This window comes from Eublepharis macularius, chromosome 18, assembly GCF_028583425.1.
Source record: "Eublepharis macularius isolate TG4126 chromosome 18, MPM_Emac_v1.0, whole genome shotgun sequence".
In the NCBI taxonomy this organism is placed as follows: Eukaryota; Metazoa; Chordata; class Lepidosauria; order Squamata; family Eublepharidae; genus Eublepharis; species Eublepharis macularius.
Window position 1 is genome coordinate 32,073,112 of NC_072807.1, and position 17,563 is coordinate 32,090,674.

Sequence of the window (17,563 nt, forward strand, 5' to 3'; positions counted from 1 at the left end):
CTCTCTGCACTTGGGAGTCTCCAGAATGAAAAACAGTAACATATCTTGTATGGTTTCAAGATGAAATTGAGGCTGTGCTCAAGAAACCAGCCCAGGCTGTGCCTGAGTGGCAGAAAGTTTGAGGCTCAGTCCCTAGCATCTTTACCTAAAGCTTCTCAGGGAACCATCCATCTTTGTCCAAGATCCCCGAGAGCCACAGCCAGATACATAAGATGAAACTGATGGTCTGACTTGGTCTAAAGCCATATCATACATTTCTTCCAAAGCTATAGTGCTCATAACCACTTAGAAAATTAGCATTTGTCTAGCGCTTCTCATATGCTATCTGGTAATCCTGTACAGGAGATGAATATTATTACCTCGATATCGAAGACTGGGGTAGGGGTAGGGGTTTGACTCTAAGGCAACAGCTTGCCTAAGGCACCCTTTTAAGGTTATGGCAGGCGTCAGATTGCAGCTTGTGACTTCCTGATTCACAGCGCAATCCTAAACACAAGTTATACCAATCCCATTAATTTTCATGGACTCTGAACAGTGAGATTTTGTTTAGGGTTGTGCCATCCGTCTCTTTGCTACACCCGTCAGCCAAAGGTGAAGGGTGGAAAGTTTTGTGGATTTCGCTTCCAGAATATTAAAATGTTCACAATACATGCAGCATGGCTTCAGTGCTGCTGGTTTTGACTGGTACGTGTGTTGTAGAGATGCAGGGGTTTTCTGAGAAACCCCAGTAAGCCTTCCCGATTTATTTCAAGTTCTGTTCTATGAAAGCAATGCCAGAGTCTGATATTCCAGCCTGCTTCTGGCATGAAGAGCTCCTTGGCATATAAACTGCGCAGAGTTATGGGTGTTTGGCATGTGTGTGATCGTGTCTATTGTAAAAACCATGCTTGAAGGGCTAGTTGAAGACGGGTGCCATATTGTTGACTTTTGGCTTTTTTATTTAAATCATATCAAGCCATTTAGGATCACCATTGAGAAGAAAAATGTCATAAAAACGCAGAAAATTTTAAATAATGCTAATGCATGCATCAGTGCATTGCCACCATTTTTAAAAGAACAAAACAGCTTATGGAGATGGGAATTTAGCAGGCAGGAGGGACACTCAACCCCCAGTCTGTACTGGCTGGTTCTTGGCCCAAAATCTCACACCCACCTCCAACACTGATTCTTCTCTCCACTGGGTTCTAGATGTATGTCTGCAAGGTTGGGGCAATTCAATCCATAGCAAATGCTGTACTGTTGTTCACTATGCTGGGATATTAGGAAACCGTGTATCGTGATGGGGCTTTATGCTAGGAAAGGATTGGCAGGTTTCGTTGGAAGAATATTATCCTCCCCCAGAACTCCCTGTGCTTTTTGGATTTTACGTGTCCATACTCATATGTAAGGCGGCACCAATTTCCACCAATCTCCCTCACCTCCCAACACACACACATGTGGCAGATTCCCACTCATCTATTTCTAAAAGTCCACTCCCTTTTCCTCTGGCTGAGTGGGGCAGGCCTGTGCATGAGGATCATGATTTGGGAGAACTCTGAAGAAAAAAAAATCAGTAGTGAGAATTGTCACTTCCTCTCCTCCCCCACCTGGCCAAAAAGCCCTACTGGTAATTAAACTCACTCCTAGTGTAATAGGTGGAGAACCTCAGCCGTTAATTCCTCCACTGCTACAGCTGCTTTTTGAGGGTAGGGTCCCAAATTAACCAAGCAGTCACTGCATTCCCACATCTATGGAACCCGGAGCACACAAGTCAAAAACTGGTAACAGAAGTTCGGAAAAAACAGGCTGCGCTCAGCATTGTAAGCAGAAACCCAAAAGCCAAGATTTACCCTCCGTCCCCCCTGAAAGGAAAATGGGAGAATGTGTGTGTGTCCTCAAGACCTCTTGCAAGACTCTTGCTTCAAATCCCAGACCCGTAAACCTGATGTTGAGGAGTAAATGGGGCAGTTCATGGAACCAATAGAACCAGGTGATAAAGTGTGGTGGAACATTTCAGTATATGCCCAGCAGTTTCAGATAGTTTTAGACTGACTGAAAGTATCAGGATAAGTATCAGGCCTTTTTTGAGATGGGTGCCGGAGCAGGGGAGGCATTGGATACATTGGTAGAGATAGGATGGTTAGCTAGCTGCTTTATTGGCATTGCCAGAGGACCCGGATAGGATTTCATCTGCCTTGATACTGAAATAAAGGTATTAGAAAATCTGATGGGAAAACCACGAGACACCCATGTTAAGTTATACAATAATGGTTAAAAACATCCATGTGCTTTCTGACCCACTTCAGCAAGCAGAGGATCTTAGCTCTTCAACTTCTGTTTTGCAGCGTGATTACAGAAATCTCTCTCTGCATCGCTTGAGTGTCCCATCCCTCTGGCAAGCTCAGGATGGCTTATATGTGTTTTTTTCACAGCAACCCTGTGAGGCACGTTAGACTAAGATCTGGCTGTTGGCCATCTAAGTTGTTTTTCAGCTTGGGGAGAAGCGGTATTTCAACACAGTTCTCCAAACCCCAAGATTACTTACGGGTCAGTTAAGAAGTGGTATTGGTTCTAATTAGAAATAGTGGATGATTTTTTAAATAAAATTAGAGTGAGGCGTTCCAGGGTTTTTTTTGGGGGGGGGGGATTTGATTTGCTGTGTTTTCAGGAGAAGTTGCAAATTAGGTTCTTTGGTGTGGCTCCTGCTTAGATGCCCCTGTGTGCCGCTTGGGTGAGGAAGTGTCAATGCTGTTCCCGTGAGAGCGCTAGAGGGCGCCCCAGCACAAAAAAGAACAGAGCTGAAGGCTCTTAAACGGCAGCTGCTTTGACCGTGTCCTCCTTTGCAGCTACCTGTACTAATGCTTTATTATTGCAACCAGAAGCATCCTTAGGGAAGAAGGAGGAACAGGCTATTTCCTGTCTGTGCTGGGGACATAAGGAAGCTTGTCATACAGATTACTCATCTGGCCCAACAGCTGTTTATACCAGCTGTGAGGCTCTACCATCTAGACAGCTTAAGCAGCCAGCTGAGTGGGCATGATTCAGCTAGCATCTGCCACACCACAAGCAAGTCTTGGCTCTTGAGTGCTTGCTGCTGCTCAGACCAGCCCCCTGCGTGAAACTGAGAGCAGGCCTCCAATTCCTCTGCAATGTGGCAGTGTAGTGTAGTGGCTAGAGTGATGGACTAATATCTGGGAGTTTCAGATTCAATTCCACTCTCTGCTGTAGAAGCATGCAGGGTGACCTTGGCCAATCACATCCTCTCAACCTAACCTATCTCACAGGATTTGCTTTCAGGGAAGAAGAGGAGAATGATGGAAGCCCCTTTGGGTCTCCGTTGGGGAGAAAGGTGGGGTCTAACTGAAGTAAAGTAAAATAAATGGCAAGTGTTCTCATTCGTATTTTTTTAAACACAGGGAACGGGTCAGTGGAAGCAGCAAGATGGTCTATTGGAAGCCTCTGCTTTCCAAAGAAATGAAGCATGCCCCGGGATCCTCTGGCACACCCCCCCACATCCCACTTTGTTCAAGCCAGTAAAAATGGTTTGTGCTGGCCGCTGCAAGCTGGTTCGTGTGTGGGCTGTAGCAAGCAGAGGTGTTCATGCATGAGCACCAAATCAGTCACAAGCTGTTGTCGAGACTTTTGTCTTAGTTAAAAGCAAAAAGCAGACCTGTCTTACAGGCTTCTAGTTTAAGGACCCCCCCCCCCCGCCCCCGCTTTCTTCAGGGCAGTGTTATTTTCCTCCTTATATACACATAGCAATCCTGAGAGGCAGGTTCTACTGAAAAAATGACTTTCCCCCAGTGATCTTTCATAGGAAATTCCTGGCTCATTCTATATTGGGGGCCTTGAGCAGAACACCATAGCTTTCCTAACTCAGTACCTGTTAATGCTGAGACTTCAATGATGAACCAGTTTGCAGAAGACCCAGGGGTGCTATTGTAACAGATTGAAATCAAGGGTCCAAAATCTGTCTCTGAAATGAAAAACCATTGAGCTGGTGAGCATGCTCGCATCTTTAAGGTGAATAGATCTTTTGTTTGGAATGTTCTATGATTTACGGCCCACTTTGAGCCACTGGCAAAACTTACCATTTGCACAGCTCTTTCAGTGTCTAAAGCGCTTCACAGAAGTCTTACTATGGTCTACTCGCCCCTTAAGTTAGGGTGGTTGCAGATACTGGTGACTGAGGTGGGGATGGGGGAGCCTTTCCTGAAGCCACTGAGTGTACAGCAGAAATGAGGCTTAATCCAAGGATCCAAGCTCAGCTCATTCTCCCCATTGCTGGACTACACCAACACTCAGGGAGGGGTCAGTTGTTGAAGTTTTGTATGAGAGATCCATTGATCATAATCTCCAACCCTCTTTTAATACTTTCCTTCATTGGTCTGGATGGCCCAGAGTAGCCTGATCTTGTCAGCTATCGGAAGCTATTCAGGGTCGCCCTTGGTTAGGACTTGGACAGGAGACCACCAAGGAAGTCCAGGGTTGCTGTGCGGGGCAGGCGATAGCAAACTGACTGTCTCCTGCCTTGAAAATCCTATGGGGTCGCTATGTCTTGATGGCACTTCTCACTACTACACCGATTCAAGAATGGCTATGAAAGCAGATACAAAAACAGAGGGTAGCATGTTTATGAAGGTTTTGTTTTTATTATATCTGGGGTTTTTAAATATTTCAAACTCAAACCCTACAGCTCCCCACCCCCTACAATGAAAGAAAGAAAGAACTCCCAGAACTTTCCGCTTTTGGGTCAAGCCTGCTGAAGTGTGTGATCAGTGAATTCTTGGTATGCACTGTAGAAAAATTCAGAATGTCACCCCCAGTACAACCAAACTGAAGAACCCAAATGCAAAGGGCAACCTTATCTCTGATTCTGGAGTGGCAGCTAGAAAGGAGCAAAAGGGAGGAGAGAGAGAGATGAGGGGCCAGTGTTTCCAAACCATCGTTTGCTTCCAAATTCACTCATAACCAAGCGTTCAGCATCGTGTCTGCACACATCATCACACAAGTCAGTTGTCTTCATTCATCAAGACCCTTCGAAAGGCCTACTTGGTTCTCTCCAAAACCTGATTACGGGAGGGTCCAGGAATATTGAGAATTCTTTTACAATCTTGAAGACTGGACATTCCTTTTCCTTCTCTGCTGACCATTTTCTGTGGTACTCTGGACTTTAGCACGGGGGTGCAACAACCCTCTACATGCTTCAGAAAACGGTGTATACATCTACTCATATACCCATTGGTATTTAGTTATGACTGTGGGCCATTGAAAGCAATAGTAAATAACTTGTGACCAGCTTGTTTCATTGATTTCCATTGGGCTTGACTGTTGCTAACATTTGTGGCCCCTTCAGGAAGGTCAATATTGGTGTATACTTTAAAACTAGAATATTTGTATATAGAATATATATGTGTATGTGCATGTTGTGTGTATATGGATCTGTGTATGTTAGAGGAATACACATATCTGTACACACACATCTGTAGAGCTGTAGTACTATTATTTTAGTAGAAAAAGATCTATTTTCCTTAGAGTACCCTTGAATTTTTAAGGAAGACCAAAGCTTAAATAAGATACCTTAGTTCCAAACTGGCAAAAGCACGTGAAACAAGAGCTGCTGGCAATCCTCGGGACAACATTAGGAAAGAACAGGCATGTATCAGAGTTTTGTAGACCATTTGGTATAAAATCAAGCCACTGCCAGTCGTGTGGGAAAGCTCAAAAGGAATGGGAAAGTTTGATTATTCCTGTGGAGTCTGACATCACCATATGGGATTTTGTCCTACCCTCAACTCTCCTTTCCCATGACAAGTAGGTCAGAAAAAAATGAACCTCAGAATAACTGGGACTAGAGGTGGGCACCAACCGGGAAAATACCGAACCGTGCGGTTTGTGGTTCATCGCGTTTCACAAACCACGAACTTTCATGAACTAACCCCGGTTCACGAACCAGTTCGTTTGGTTCATGAAAATGTCACTTCCGGGGCTGCAGAAAGCCCAGCCCCCCATTGCCTAGGGAACTGATTGGTCGGCACCAGGCTGTCTGCAGTGACGAACTGAAAACGGACCAAATAAACTGGCCTAAAGTTCGTGGCAGTTCGTCAGAAATGGGATCTGATGAACCACCGGTTCGTGAACCATGGACCGACCCAGTTCGTGATGAATTTTGGTTCGTATGTCGGTTCATGCTCGCCTGTAACTGGGACATAGAAAGGTCATATAGAAAAGACTCAGGATGGAGGGGGTATTTATTTCATTTTTTTTAACACTGAGATGGGTGGAGGTATCTTGGGAGGAAGGAGAAACAGATGTGAATGGATCGGGGCAGAGCGAAGGGATTGCAGCATACATTGTACCCACCTGGTTGGTCAGCATTCGCCAAGAAATCTTCATGGGTCACCCTGACTGTTGTTGATTAGGGAAGCTCCAAATCTAGCTACAGAAATGTGAAGGACCTTCCCAGCTTTGCGCAGCAGTACTTGGAACATCAGGAATTTATTGCTCATATCATATACAGTAAAGTCCGATTTTTCTGACCCTTACAGAACAGGGCCGAAACTCATGTATGGCAGGGCTGGTGCAATTGCTAAATGCATTTTAAAAAAAAATCAGTGAGGCTTGCAAATTTCCAGGAGGGGAAGGGCCCTCCCCTTTTGCCATGCAGCAGAAGGGTGTTCTTTAATGCTAAAATGAAAGAGCAGGGTCAAATCTACTTTTTTACTGGACCATTTTCCTAGCCCTTCTCAGTAGATGACTCACCACAACCGAGACATCAGTACAGAGAAAGTGGAGCACCACAGGCCTGTCGACAAGCCAAGAATTCCATGGACGTGCCCCCATTCAGTAGTGTGATACATCACGATCAGGAATAGACGGTGAAATGGGAGCCCTTTTACAGTTTTACTGCCCTTGTTCAATGGACAGGTAAGCTATTTTACCATCTTACTGCAGTTTGACAAGGATTCCTCCTTTGCTGGCCAAACACTGGTGGAACAAAAAGGGAACCCTGAGCCAACAATGCAGTATCAAGCAAAGAACAATTAAAGTTGTGATCCGATGCACATTTACCCAGGAGTAAACCCAACTGAACACAGGACTTACTTCTGAGTAAACATGCCTAGGACTGCACAGCACATACTTTCCTCCAGAAGGAGCATAGAGCTTGGGGCTTGTGAAATCAAATGCATGGGTAATGTTGCCCTCTTTTCTAACATATCTGCCAAAACAAAATCATAACATAACTTTTTGCAGATGTCTGTGTGTCCCAAATGGCTAATTTTCCAAATTAAGTGGTTTACAGAATTCAAATAAGAACATGTTTAAATTATTTAACTCTGTTCCTTAGTACTGACTTTCAACAATCTCACTGAGATTTATGCGAGAGCAGAGTTTGCCTCTGGTAGAATTTGTATTTCAGCTCTGAGAACACTGATTTCCATGGGATATGGAAGTGTTAGTCCTGAATTTTACCATGTTTTATCAGTTAAATATCAGTTAAGTTAATTTCATCCCTTTTGAGGGAATGAGTACTTTTCTAATGAACATCTCCCAAGATCCCATTTCTGGCTCCTTCAGGTCTAATCACACATTGAAGGTGTGAACATCAAACTGAGTTTCTCTCTCTTCCCCCCACCCCAACATAGCCCAGGATCCTTGCTCTTGACCATATAGACTTTGCCACTGTGCTCTCACAGCAAGCCAATTTTTGAACCTCTGTAGCTGGTCATCCGCATGGGGTGTACACCTTGTCTCTGCATTGCCACATTAATTTCCCCTTCAATCTTTTGCTTTATGTAGTAAAATATTCTATAAAAGAAAGTGACTGAAAATCTATAGCTCTAAGAATACCTGGTTATCTTCTTTTTTTCCTTTTTTTTTGGCCTTTTTTTAAAAAACAAAACCTCTAATCATAGGTAGAACTCAAGGAAAAGAAAGGAACGGAAATGACTTAGGTGTGAGAGTCTGCAGAGGGAATCTGAAAAGCACAAATGAAATAAACAGCTTCTCAGGGCAGCGGGGAGGGGGGTGCATTTCACAAATTGGAGGGCAGTTTAGATCGAATCGGTTCTCGATCCCCAGTAAGCCCTATAGATCCTTTCCTCCCTTCAGCAGCAGTCAGTAATGGGGCAATGACGGGACTGGCCTCCAACGGCGGTGGTTGAGGCAGAGAACCTGAGGACATGTGGCGTGGTAGAGTCACTCTCCCTGGCACAGAACTATATGGCTTCCCTAGGGGTCTCGTCCCTCCTCCTCCTCCAGAGAATGACGAGAAGCTAGAAACAGACTCTCTGGAGGAATGAGGGGATCCTTGGCTTGAAGTCTGAGCCGCTTCTTGGGGCAAAGATGGTTGGGAAGCAGAAATCAACTTGAGGTCCTGGGTGAATCGTCCGGGTGGAAGCGGTGGTGTACTCCTCGGCTGAAAGACTGGTGGAGGTGGGCTGGAGGTTTGAGGCAGCAGCAGAGATCCGTGAGAGCCCAATGCCCCAGAAGGGCCACACTGAAAAGTCCTGGCCGCTGGGCTTTGACTAGTAGGAGTAAGGCCTGAAGGCGGGTAAAAAGAAGGGGCAATGCCAGGCTGTTTCAATGGAGACAAAGGGGCAAAGGGTGACCTTTCGTGGTGCATCTGAGCGGTGGTTGCAGCAGGCGCAGCAGAAGGTCCTAATGCACTTGGCTGGGTTTGACACAAGGCTGAAGGGGAGCCTCCGGTTGCCTGTGCCAGCTGGCTTAAGCTAGAGGACGGAGAACTAGACAAGGGAGGCAACTGGAAGTGGTTTGTCCCTCCCAGTGCTCCAGTTCCTGAGAGTTGCTGTGACTGCTCCACCTGAAGTGGCCGGCAAGTGGGCTGCAAGCGGCTGATGGGGCTGCCGGGCGGATTTGAGGACAGCTGGGAGAAGGCGTTAGATGGAGAGCTGTCAGGGGCTTTCTGGAAGGGACCAAAGCCACTCAACAGGTTGCTGTCCGACTCAGAAGCCTGCTGCTGAGCAGTCCCTTCTGGGGAATCGGAAGGCCCTCCCTGCTCTTGCAGGGTCAGTCCCGCGGACGACGGGCTGCCCAAGGCTTGCTGACTTGAGCCGACGGATGGAGAGCCAGCGGAGGCCCGATAGAACTGGCCCAAGCCAGCTGAGGCGGTGAACCCCGCCAGCTGCTGAATCTGGAAAGATGACGACGAGAGGGTTTCCGCTCCAGGCGTGTGCTGTTGGGATGGCGTGCTAGAAGGGGAGCCCGTGATGGAAGGTCCAGCTGATGACACCAAGGAATGGAGCCTTTTCAGCTGCCTTGGAGTCTGGTTCGACTGCTGCCCCAAAGAACCCAAGACGGATACAGGAGGGCGGAAAATGGCAGTCGGAAGGCGAGGGTGGTGAGTGAGGGCTATTGCTACTGAGGTGGTGGCAGCTGCTGCTTGCAAGGGGGCCTGGATGAGGGGTGTCCAGATAACAGGTGTGGGTGAAGAGGCAGCGGCAGCGGCAGCTTGGATGTTGTGTGCACAGTGGGCCATCTCTCTGTCATGCTGCACAATTTGCTGGATGATCTCGTTCTCCTGGTAGTTGAAGACTCCAGAGTTGAGATCGTGCTGGACTTTATGAAGCAGGATAGAGTTCTTCTTACCTGAGGAGGAACAGACAAGACGTGTTACCAATTAGGAGCTGCCTCCAAGGGAAGGGAAGTTGGATATTCCTTTAAACCTCTGTACCAATAGTCCCATACCAACCTTCCTACCCAAGCTTGATACACTTTAGGCTGTGGGTGCAATTATTGTGTTCCAAGGGCCTTGTTGAGATTATTTTAGGGCTGAAGCTATCCCACACCACTGTTTTTATCTGTTCTTTTGCTTTTTTTAAATACCGTTTTCTATTTTTGATTCTACTCACTTTATCATAAGCCGCTTTGAGATTGACACATGAAGAAATGTCAGATAACCTCTGTAAATAAGCAAAAAATACAAAGCAGGAGGAGAGAACGATGCATGTGGGAAAGGTGGTTTCACTGAGCATGTGTCAGTTTTGAGTGATTGACAGATCTGTTGTGTGTTCTGGAGCCCACCTGCTACCATTTGGGGGATGCCCGTCTATTTCTGGGCACAATTCAAACCTCTCAACAGCTTGAGATCAGAGTACTGAAAGGGGTTCCTAGTCCAGTATGAACCTGCTTGCCAATTAATATCTGTGCCAGCAGCCCTTCTGTATTCCCCTCCCCACTTTCTGAAGGCAAGTGTATGGCAACCATTTCAGCGGTGGCATGTGAGGTGGGGCATGCTTACTTCACCAGGTTTCAGCCGTTTCGGGTGCCAGGCGAAAGCACCTTCCGTATGCCCTGCATTCTGTTAATTGTGCTGGCGTGTCATGTGCCACCATTTTAATGCTTGGAGAGATTCATTACCAGTTCTGTGCTGAATTATCTATTGTATCAATGTCTGTCTTGCTAGTTTGAATTCTGTGCCAGCCTGTTAGAAGGATTTTGTGTTAGACAGACTTCAGAACATCTCCTTTCTTTCTCTCTCTCTCTCTCTCTCTCTCTCTCTCTCTCTCTCTCTCTCTCTCTCTCTCGCTTTATGATATTGATTTACTTTAATAGGTTATTTATTTATGTCATTTATAGTCCACCTTTCTCACTGAGACTCAAGGCGGATTACATAGTGTGAGATTAGTACAATCAGTGTCAAGGACATTTCCATAAACAGTGTCATAGGATTTTACAAAGACATAGCATTAGCAAGGATCCAATAGAGAGTTGAAGAATTGCTGGAACAGAATATAATCAATTCTAGGACTGACATTAGATAACATGAAGCACAGGTAGTATATAGGAGTACATATTCAAAGCAACAGATAATATGCAAGGCAAGTGATGAAGTCTATGGTCCCTTACTCATTAGCAAAGCATCGGAGATCCACTCCCTACAAAACTTCCCTCCCATTTGAGTAAAAAGCCTTTTTGAATAATTCAGTTTTGTATTGTTTGCAGAAAGCCAGGGGAGTGGGGGCTCTCCTGACCTCCTCAGGCAGGCCGTTCCACAGGGTAGGGGCCACCACAGAGAAAGCCCATGTGCGGGCTGCTGTTGATTTCACCCACGTGCAGCCTGGCACCTGCAGGAGACCCCGTTCAGATGAGCGAAGCAGCCATGGAGGGACAGAGGGAGGGAGGCGGTCCGTAGGTATGTCGGGCCAAGACTGTGAAGAGCTTTGCATGTAATAACCATTACCTTGAATTGAGCATAGTAACTGATAGGTAGCCAATGGAGTGACTGTAGGATGGGAGTGATGTTCATGCTCCTGCTCGCTCCTGCTAACGGTCGAGCTGCAGCCTCCTAGTTAACTTAGATGGGAGACAAATGTATAGCGTATTACAATAGTCAAGTTTTGATGTTACCATAGCATGGATCCAGGTGGCCAGGTCGGCCGCGTCAAAGTAAGAAGCCATCTTCCAGGCTAGAGGGAGATTGTAGTAGGCATTTTTTGCAGCTGCCTTAACTTGTTTTTCTAGTAGTAGTGCTGGATCCAGTATAACCCCTAGGCTCTTAACCGAGTCTGCAAGGATCAGACGAACTCCATCGAAAGTGGAGAGTACAATGTCTTTCAAGATTTCTGCCTTCTCAGCAAGCATCACTTCATTCTTGTCTGGGTTCAATTTCAATTTATGGCTTTTCTTGTAAGTGTACTGTTTTGTAAACTCCTTTGAGCGTTTTTGGAGAATTGCAGCTGATGCGCCTGCCAGTTGTGTCAGAGACAGTGCCTTGTTTGTAGTGACTCCTTACTTAAGCAGTGCTGTCCCTCTCAGCGCCCCCCCCTCGCCCCAGTGCCTGATCTTTTCATTTTCAGATACCAAGTTCAAAATATTTTTTGTTCACTGGGACATTGGGCTGATTTGTTTAGCAGTTGTGTGTGTGTGTGGGGGGGGGTTACTTTATATTTTTCTTCTCCCCCCCCTCCCCGTCGTGTCCCACAGTAGGACCAGTTCCAGCTATTTTGGCACCCCAAGCTCCTGGCGCTTTCTCCTGTGCCCTTGGCACCATACAGCTTCATGTTTTATTGCTATTAACCGATGAATGGTTTGACATGCCATTAGGGTTTTATGTCCAATTTCAGAAGACATTTATGATATTTTATCCTTGTGGTTTTATCTTAGGTGCCTTGGGAATCTTACAGCTGAAAGGTGGCATATAAATCATTTAAATATGAAGTTCTTTAAATAATTTAAGCACTTGGCAGCAGCTGCCGAAGAGTATTCTGGACTACTGATGACGTAACTGTAAAACTATGGGTCCCCCCCATGTGTCTTGAAGCAAAAGAACAAAGACAGTCAGGGCCTTTAAATTGATGAAGGACAGTCTATTGCGGGGTAAACAAATGGAGCAGGTAAAGTAAAGCCTTCAGCCCTATGTAATAATAGTGGCAGGAGGGAGTTATGAAAATAGGAGTGTTACAAGCATATCCCCGTTTTCCGCTGTGCGACACTAGAAACAGGAGAAACGGAGTAGGCTTGATTCTTAAGAGCTGGGGGTTGCGAGGACAGGGAATAGCTTAAGCCTCTGCTGTAATAATCTCCCTAATAGCTGCTCATTATTTTCTCTTACACAAATGAATGATTGCCTTCTTTCCTCTGTAGCAAAGTACCCCTCTGCTAGCATGATAGAAAAAAGCTCTGACCATGGATGGCCCTACCTCATAAGTAAAATGATCTCTGTGTTCTAGGTATGGAGTGATGGGGTTGACAACCAGGGAAAATGGCTTAAGTCTGGCCCCGTAGCACATGAGCAATTGGTGCTGCTGCTAGGGATACTCAGGCACTCGCTGATTTGGCTCACCATCTTTGTGCCACTTGCGATCAGGCAGATGACTAATTGGTCGTTTGGGTGATCACAGCGTTTTTATCCCAGTGGCCACGCAGAAGGATACTTGCAGGGGATCAGAAACCGACTCCCAGCTGATCCCTCATCAGCTGGGATTCAGCTTCTGAACACTTATTGGAGAAAATTCAGTAGGTTCCAATGTGGCTGCAAGCAGAAACCGACTCCCAGCTGATCCCTGGGGCCTGGCTAGCTGTGTTCATTGTTTGACTGCAACTGAACTAATCCGTGTTCAGCTCACGGTCTGACTGCAAGTGACGTTTAGTGCAAGAATCACAGCATTCCTGGATGCTGCTTGGTGCTTTCGTGTTACTGAAAGCCATCATAGAGATTGGCTGCGGGTGTAGATGATGACCCCATGTTGACAATCTGGCTGCAGGGTGGCTTGACTCCCGGCAGGTCACCGGATCCCTGCCCTTCCATTGCATTAGCCTCGAGCTTTGGAATGGCAGCCATCAACTGCAAAGTATAGCAGTGGACATCAGGAATCAAATAATTGCATTTAGGACTGAACAGGCAGGAGAATCAGGACAGACAAAAGAAATCCTTTCTTTCTGCAGGCAAAATTAATTTACGGTACTCACTGCAGCAAAATACAGTCATGGCCACTAGCTTAGTTGGCTTTAAAAGGGAGGGACTAGCAGAATTCGCGGTAGAGTCCATCACTGCCTACTAGCCATGATGTCCAATTGGAGCCTCCATGGTCAAAGGCAGTATACCTCTCAATGCCAGTTAGGGGGCAGCAAGAGGCTTTGGAGTCTGTGCTGTATTTGTAGGTCTTCCAGAGACATTACTGTGGGGTGGATGGTAAAAGATGCTATACTGGATGGTCTAACGGGGCTGCTCTTATCAGTTTAGGACATGCTACCTTTAAAATGCAATTCTAAATTATGCACAGAATTCTGGTACATTAAGAAGAAAATAATGAGCAGGACACCCTTTTTTTAAAAAAATGGCCAAGTCAGCTTGAAGCAGCCTAGAGATAACACACAAAGCAATTGGATTTGATAGAAAAAAATTTAAGTATTCCACAACAATTGTTCAAATAATCAAATTTTTGCTTTTGGTTGTTAACTTCCTGCACCGGTCGTGGTTGTGATTAACTGCAGCATTGTGCTCGCTGGCTCCGGTCGTCTCTTTTCAATCTGTCTTGGCCCTGTGCTTTAAGAATTCAGACCGCTACAATCCTTCCCTTCTCTGAGACCTTTTTGTATTCTCACATTGTTCCTGGATGCTCGAGCCTCGAAACAGCGGCTGCTGTGTGGCTCTCAGGTGACAGAGAGATACAAGAGCATTGTGGAAATGGAATGCACACACACACACACACACACACACACACACACACACACACAAACCCCTTGAGACGCAGCACGGGCAGCGATGTTTGCCATTGGGTGTTTTTAAATTCATTTTCATTTCTTGAGTAGAAACGAGAAGATTCTGCTCATTCTTCCCCTTGCCCCAAATAAGCACAAGCACGGGGCGCCTGAGCTACCAAACCGTCTCACCGCAAACAACGGGAGTAATGAAGTGCGCCTTTTTCCTCTTAATTTTTTTTACATCTTAAAAACATTTTTACATGTTGTTTTCTAGTTAAAATCAAGCACGCACCTACCAGGTTTATGGCCCGATTTCCACTAGACCGAGCCCAACATCCACAGCCCTGCTTTCAGCTGCATTTGTGAATCCTTTGGCTTAAGTCAGAACTTAGCTACTTCTGGAGAAATAAAAATGTGTCAGAAGGGATGCTGGAACCTCTGGCGGGCGCTGTGTGCTAACTTATGCTGCAGGCACCGCTGTATTGTTTTCCCCAAATTAGGGGTGCTGTTATCCCCTTTTGTGCTGAAAGAGGCTTTGCTTGGAACTTACGGTAAACCCGTCTTTCTTCCCTCGGTTGTAGGCTTTGCACCGTACTGAGCAGGCCATGACAAACGCAGCCAAGGCCCCGCTGCTGCTCTGAAAGGCATCCAATAGTCCATTGCTCCACTTGGCCCTCTATGCCCAGTGCTCTTCCTTCTGACAGGAGCTTAAACACAGAAACCTGGGAAGCAGCATGCCGATGGGTGCTGCAGTCAGAGTCATTCCTCTGAACAAGTTTCCCAAGCCCTTTCACACAAGCTAGAAGAACTGAGTATCACGTTCTGCTGCCAGCTCCTATGGAGAAGACTTAAAGACTAACCATTTATTTCAATATGAGATTTGATGAATCACAGCTCACTTCTTCAGATAATGTGAAGTCTTGAAAGCGCCACTGCAGATGCACACGGCTAACCCTTTGCAATCTTATGGAGAAGGCCCAAGTAAGCATGGTGTGTGTATAATTGAACAGGAGGGTCTACTGAGAGTCTCTCTACACGAGACATTTGACATGTGAAGAACACGTGTCAAGAGGTGCAATGTTAGCTGGGAAGGGTAGTTTAAAAAGACAGAGCTGGTGACAGGACAAAGGCTTTGCTATACACTGGAGCTGTATGAAGGAGCTGTGAAATGCCAGAAGGGAAACTTCAGCTCATTATAACCTTTCAAGGTCCAAGCCCAGCTCTGGAAGGCAGCTCCAGCCCATTTCCATTCCTCACTGCCCTCTGGTTGCAATCCCACACAGTTTTAGACTGGAGAGGTGAAATTGACAGAGTCTTTGGGGATGCCAAGATGAAATTAATAAACCCTCTGAGGAGCAATCTCTGCAGGCTTTGTCTTTTTAAAACTATGCTTCCTGGCTAACATTGCATCTCCCTATATTCAGAGAAGGAACCCTAAATCAGCAGTAGGGTCTCTACCCTGTGTACTTAGCATGCATAAGGTCCCAGATTTAGTTCCCACCATCTCTAGTGAAAGGCGCTCAGATGCTAGGAAAGAGCTTTCTCTGCCTGTGGTTGTGGAGAGCTGATGACGGGTTGGCGCGGCATAAGGCAACTTCAGATATTCTCAGCCATGCCCCTGAAAGCATGCTGCTGACCAACACAACTATGCCACTCAAGCTTCCTGTAAATTTCAGAGGCTTCTCCACTAACTTGATGGTGTGCCTGTGCTACCCTAAGAACTAAAAACCTGTTCTTTAAAAAAACACACACTGATATTCTCAAGATGTTCAAGGTGTTAACCTTGGTGTTTAAAGCCTTTCACGGACTGGGACCTGCATACCTGCGGGACCGCCTCTTCCATTACGTCCCCTGCAGGGTGTTGCGCTCTGCAGACAAGCAACTCCTGGTGGTCCCCGGCCCGAAGGACATCCATCTGGCCTCAACCAGAGCCAGGGCTTTTTCTGCTCTGGCCCCGGCCTGGTGGAACGCTCTCCCGCTGGAGATCCGGGCCCTACAGGACCTGTGACAGTTCCTCATGGCCTGTAAAATGGAGATGCTCCGCCGGGCCTTCGGCTGAGTGCCAGCGGGTGTCCTCCTTCTTCCATCTAAGACCACCACTTCTGGGGCCGCCCTCGACCATCTGCTATGCCCGTATACGGACTCCCAATATTTGTTTAAATAGCCCGCTCCTGGACTATTTTAATGACTTTTAAAAAATGATTATTGATTTTATGTTTTTGTGACTTTTAACGTATTTTTAAAATGTTGTTAGCCACCCTGAGCTCATCTGTGGGGTGGGCGGGGTATAAATCAAACAAAATAAATAAAAGATAGTGCATCCTGCCTCCAGCACTCGGTTCGATTCTTTTTCTTGCACCTGAATGGGATTGAGGACAACCTGCAGTCCCGCTGGATAACCCTCATCGCCACTTACCAATTCTGTCTAGCCTATCCAGTGCCACTGTTTCAAAAGCCCTCCTCATCATGGGATACTCCTCCAGCACCTCGTTGAAGTTGTCCACCGAGAGGGAGTAGAGGCGGCAATAAGTGTCAGCTCGCACACTTGCCGTGCGCCGGCCACGGGTCAACAGGCAGATTTCTAGGAGAAAAGAAGGCATGTGAACACTTTGCGCAATGGAGCTTCCACCTACCCACTTCTTTGTATCTGTAACAAGATTTGCATCCCTACTGAAACGATACCTCTCCTTTTAGCTTTCCCCTGCATTGAGCTTGGCATCTGTGGGTACACCAAAACAGCCGCATGTTTCCATTCTTGCCCCAAAAGGTTTCTCTCTCTGTGTGTGTGTGTGTGTGTGTGTTTCCTCTCCAAAATACTGAAGAACAAAAATATGTTTATTTTTTAAAAAGAAAAGAATCGGACTCTAGTTGTTGCAATTACTGTGTGAAACCTTGAGGCGTTTGTTTGTCCCATTCGCTGGCGAAGGGCACTGCCATCAAGCAGGGATCAGAACAAAGAAACATGATTACGCAATTACTTACGTTGCCCAAAAGATTATAGGGATGATATGTATTGAAAAATGCAGGCACCGAAAACACTAATTACATGCCATCATTAACAGTTCCAACAAAACTGAAAGATCAACATAAGTGCTCTCAATGTAAGGAAGTAATTACTGAATATTAATGCAAAAAAACACTGCCAAAATGCAGTTAATTCAGGGGATAAACATGAATATTCAAGCTGATGACCATTCAAAAAATATTTATCCATGATTACAGCAGGACAAAACTGTTTATTGGAGGCCAGATTGCTAAGGAAATGTTAAAGGGATAGTGATAGGGGCTGTAGACTATACTACTGTCTATGGCTGTAAGTATGCCCCTTCTGAATGGTTTCTGCATTGTTTAATATGTTATGTTGAATTGCTTTGTTCTTCAGTATTGTTTCACCTCTGTATTGAGATCTAGTTTTCAG

General features: G+C 46.0%; 1 protein-coding gene across 1 annotated transcript in view; it reads right to left on the reverse strand.

The window, feature by feature from the left end:
• Positions 1-8,014: 8,014 nt before the first annotated feature.
• Positions 8,015-17,563, reverse strand: part of HCN4 (hyperpolarization activated cyclic nucleotide gated potassium channel 4) — a 115,734-nt gene continuing 106,185 nt past the window's right edge. The window contains exons 7-8 of the mRNA XM_055002801.1: positions 16,562-16,726; positions 8,015-9,588 (exon numbers count right to left, since the gene is read on the reverse strand). Coding sequence (XP_054858776.1) covers positions 8,015-9,588; positions 16,562-16,726 — 1,739 coding nt within the window. The remainder of the gene's footprint in view (positions 9,589-16,561; positions 16,727-17,563) is intronic.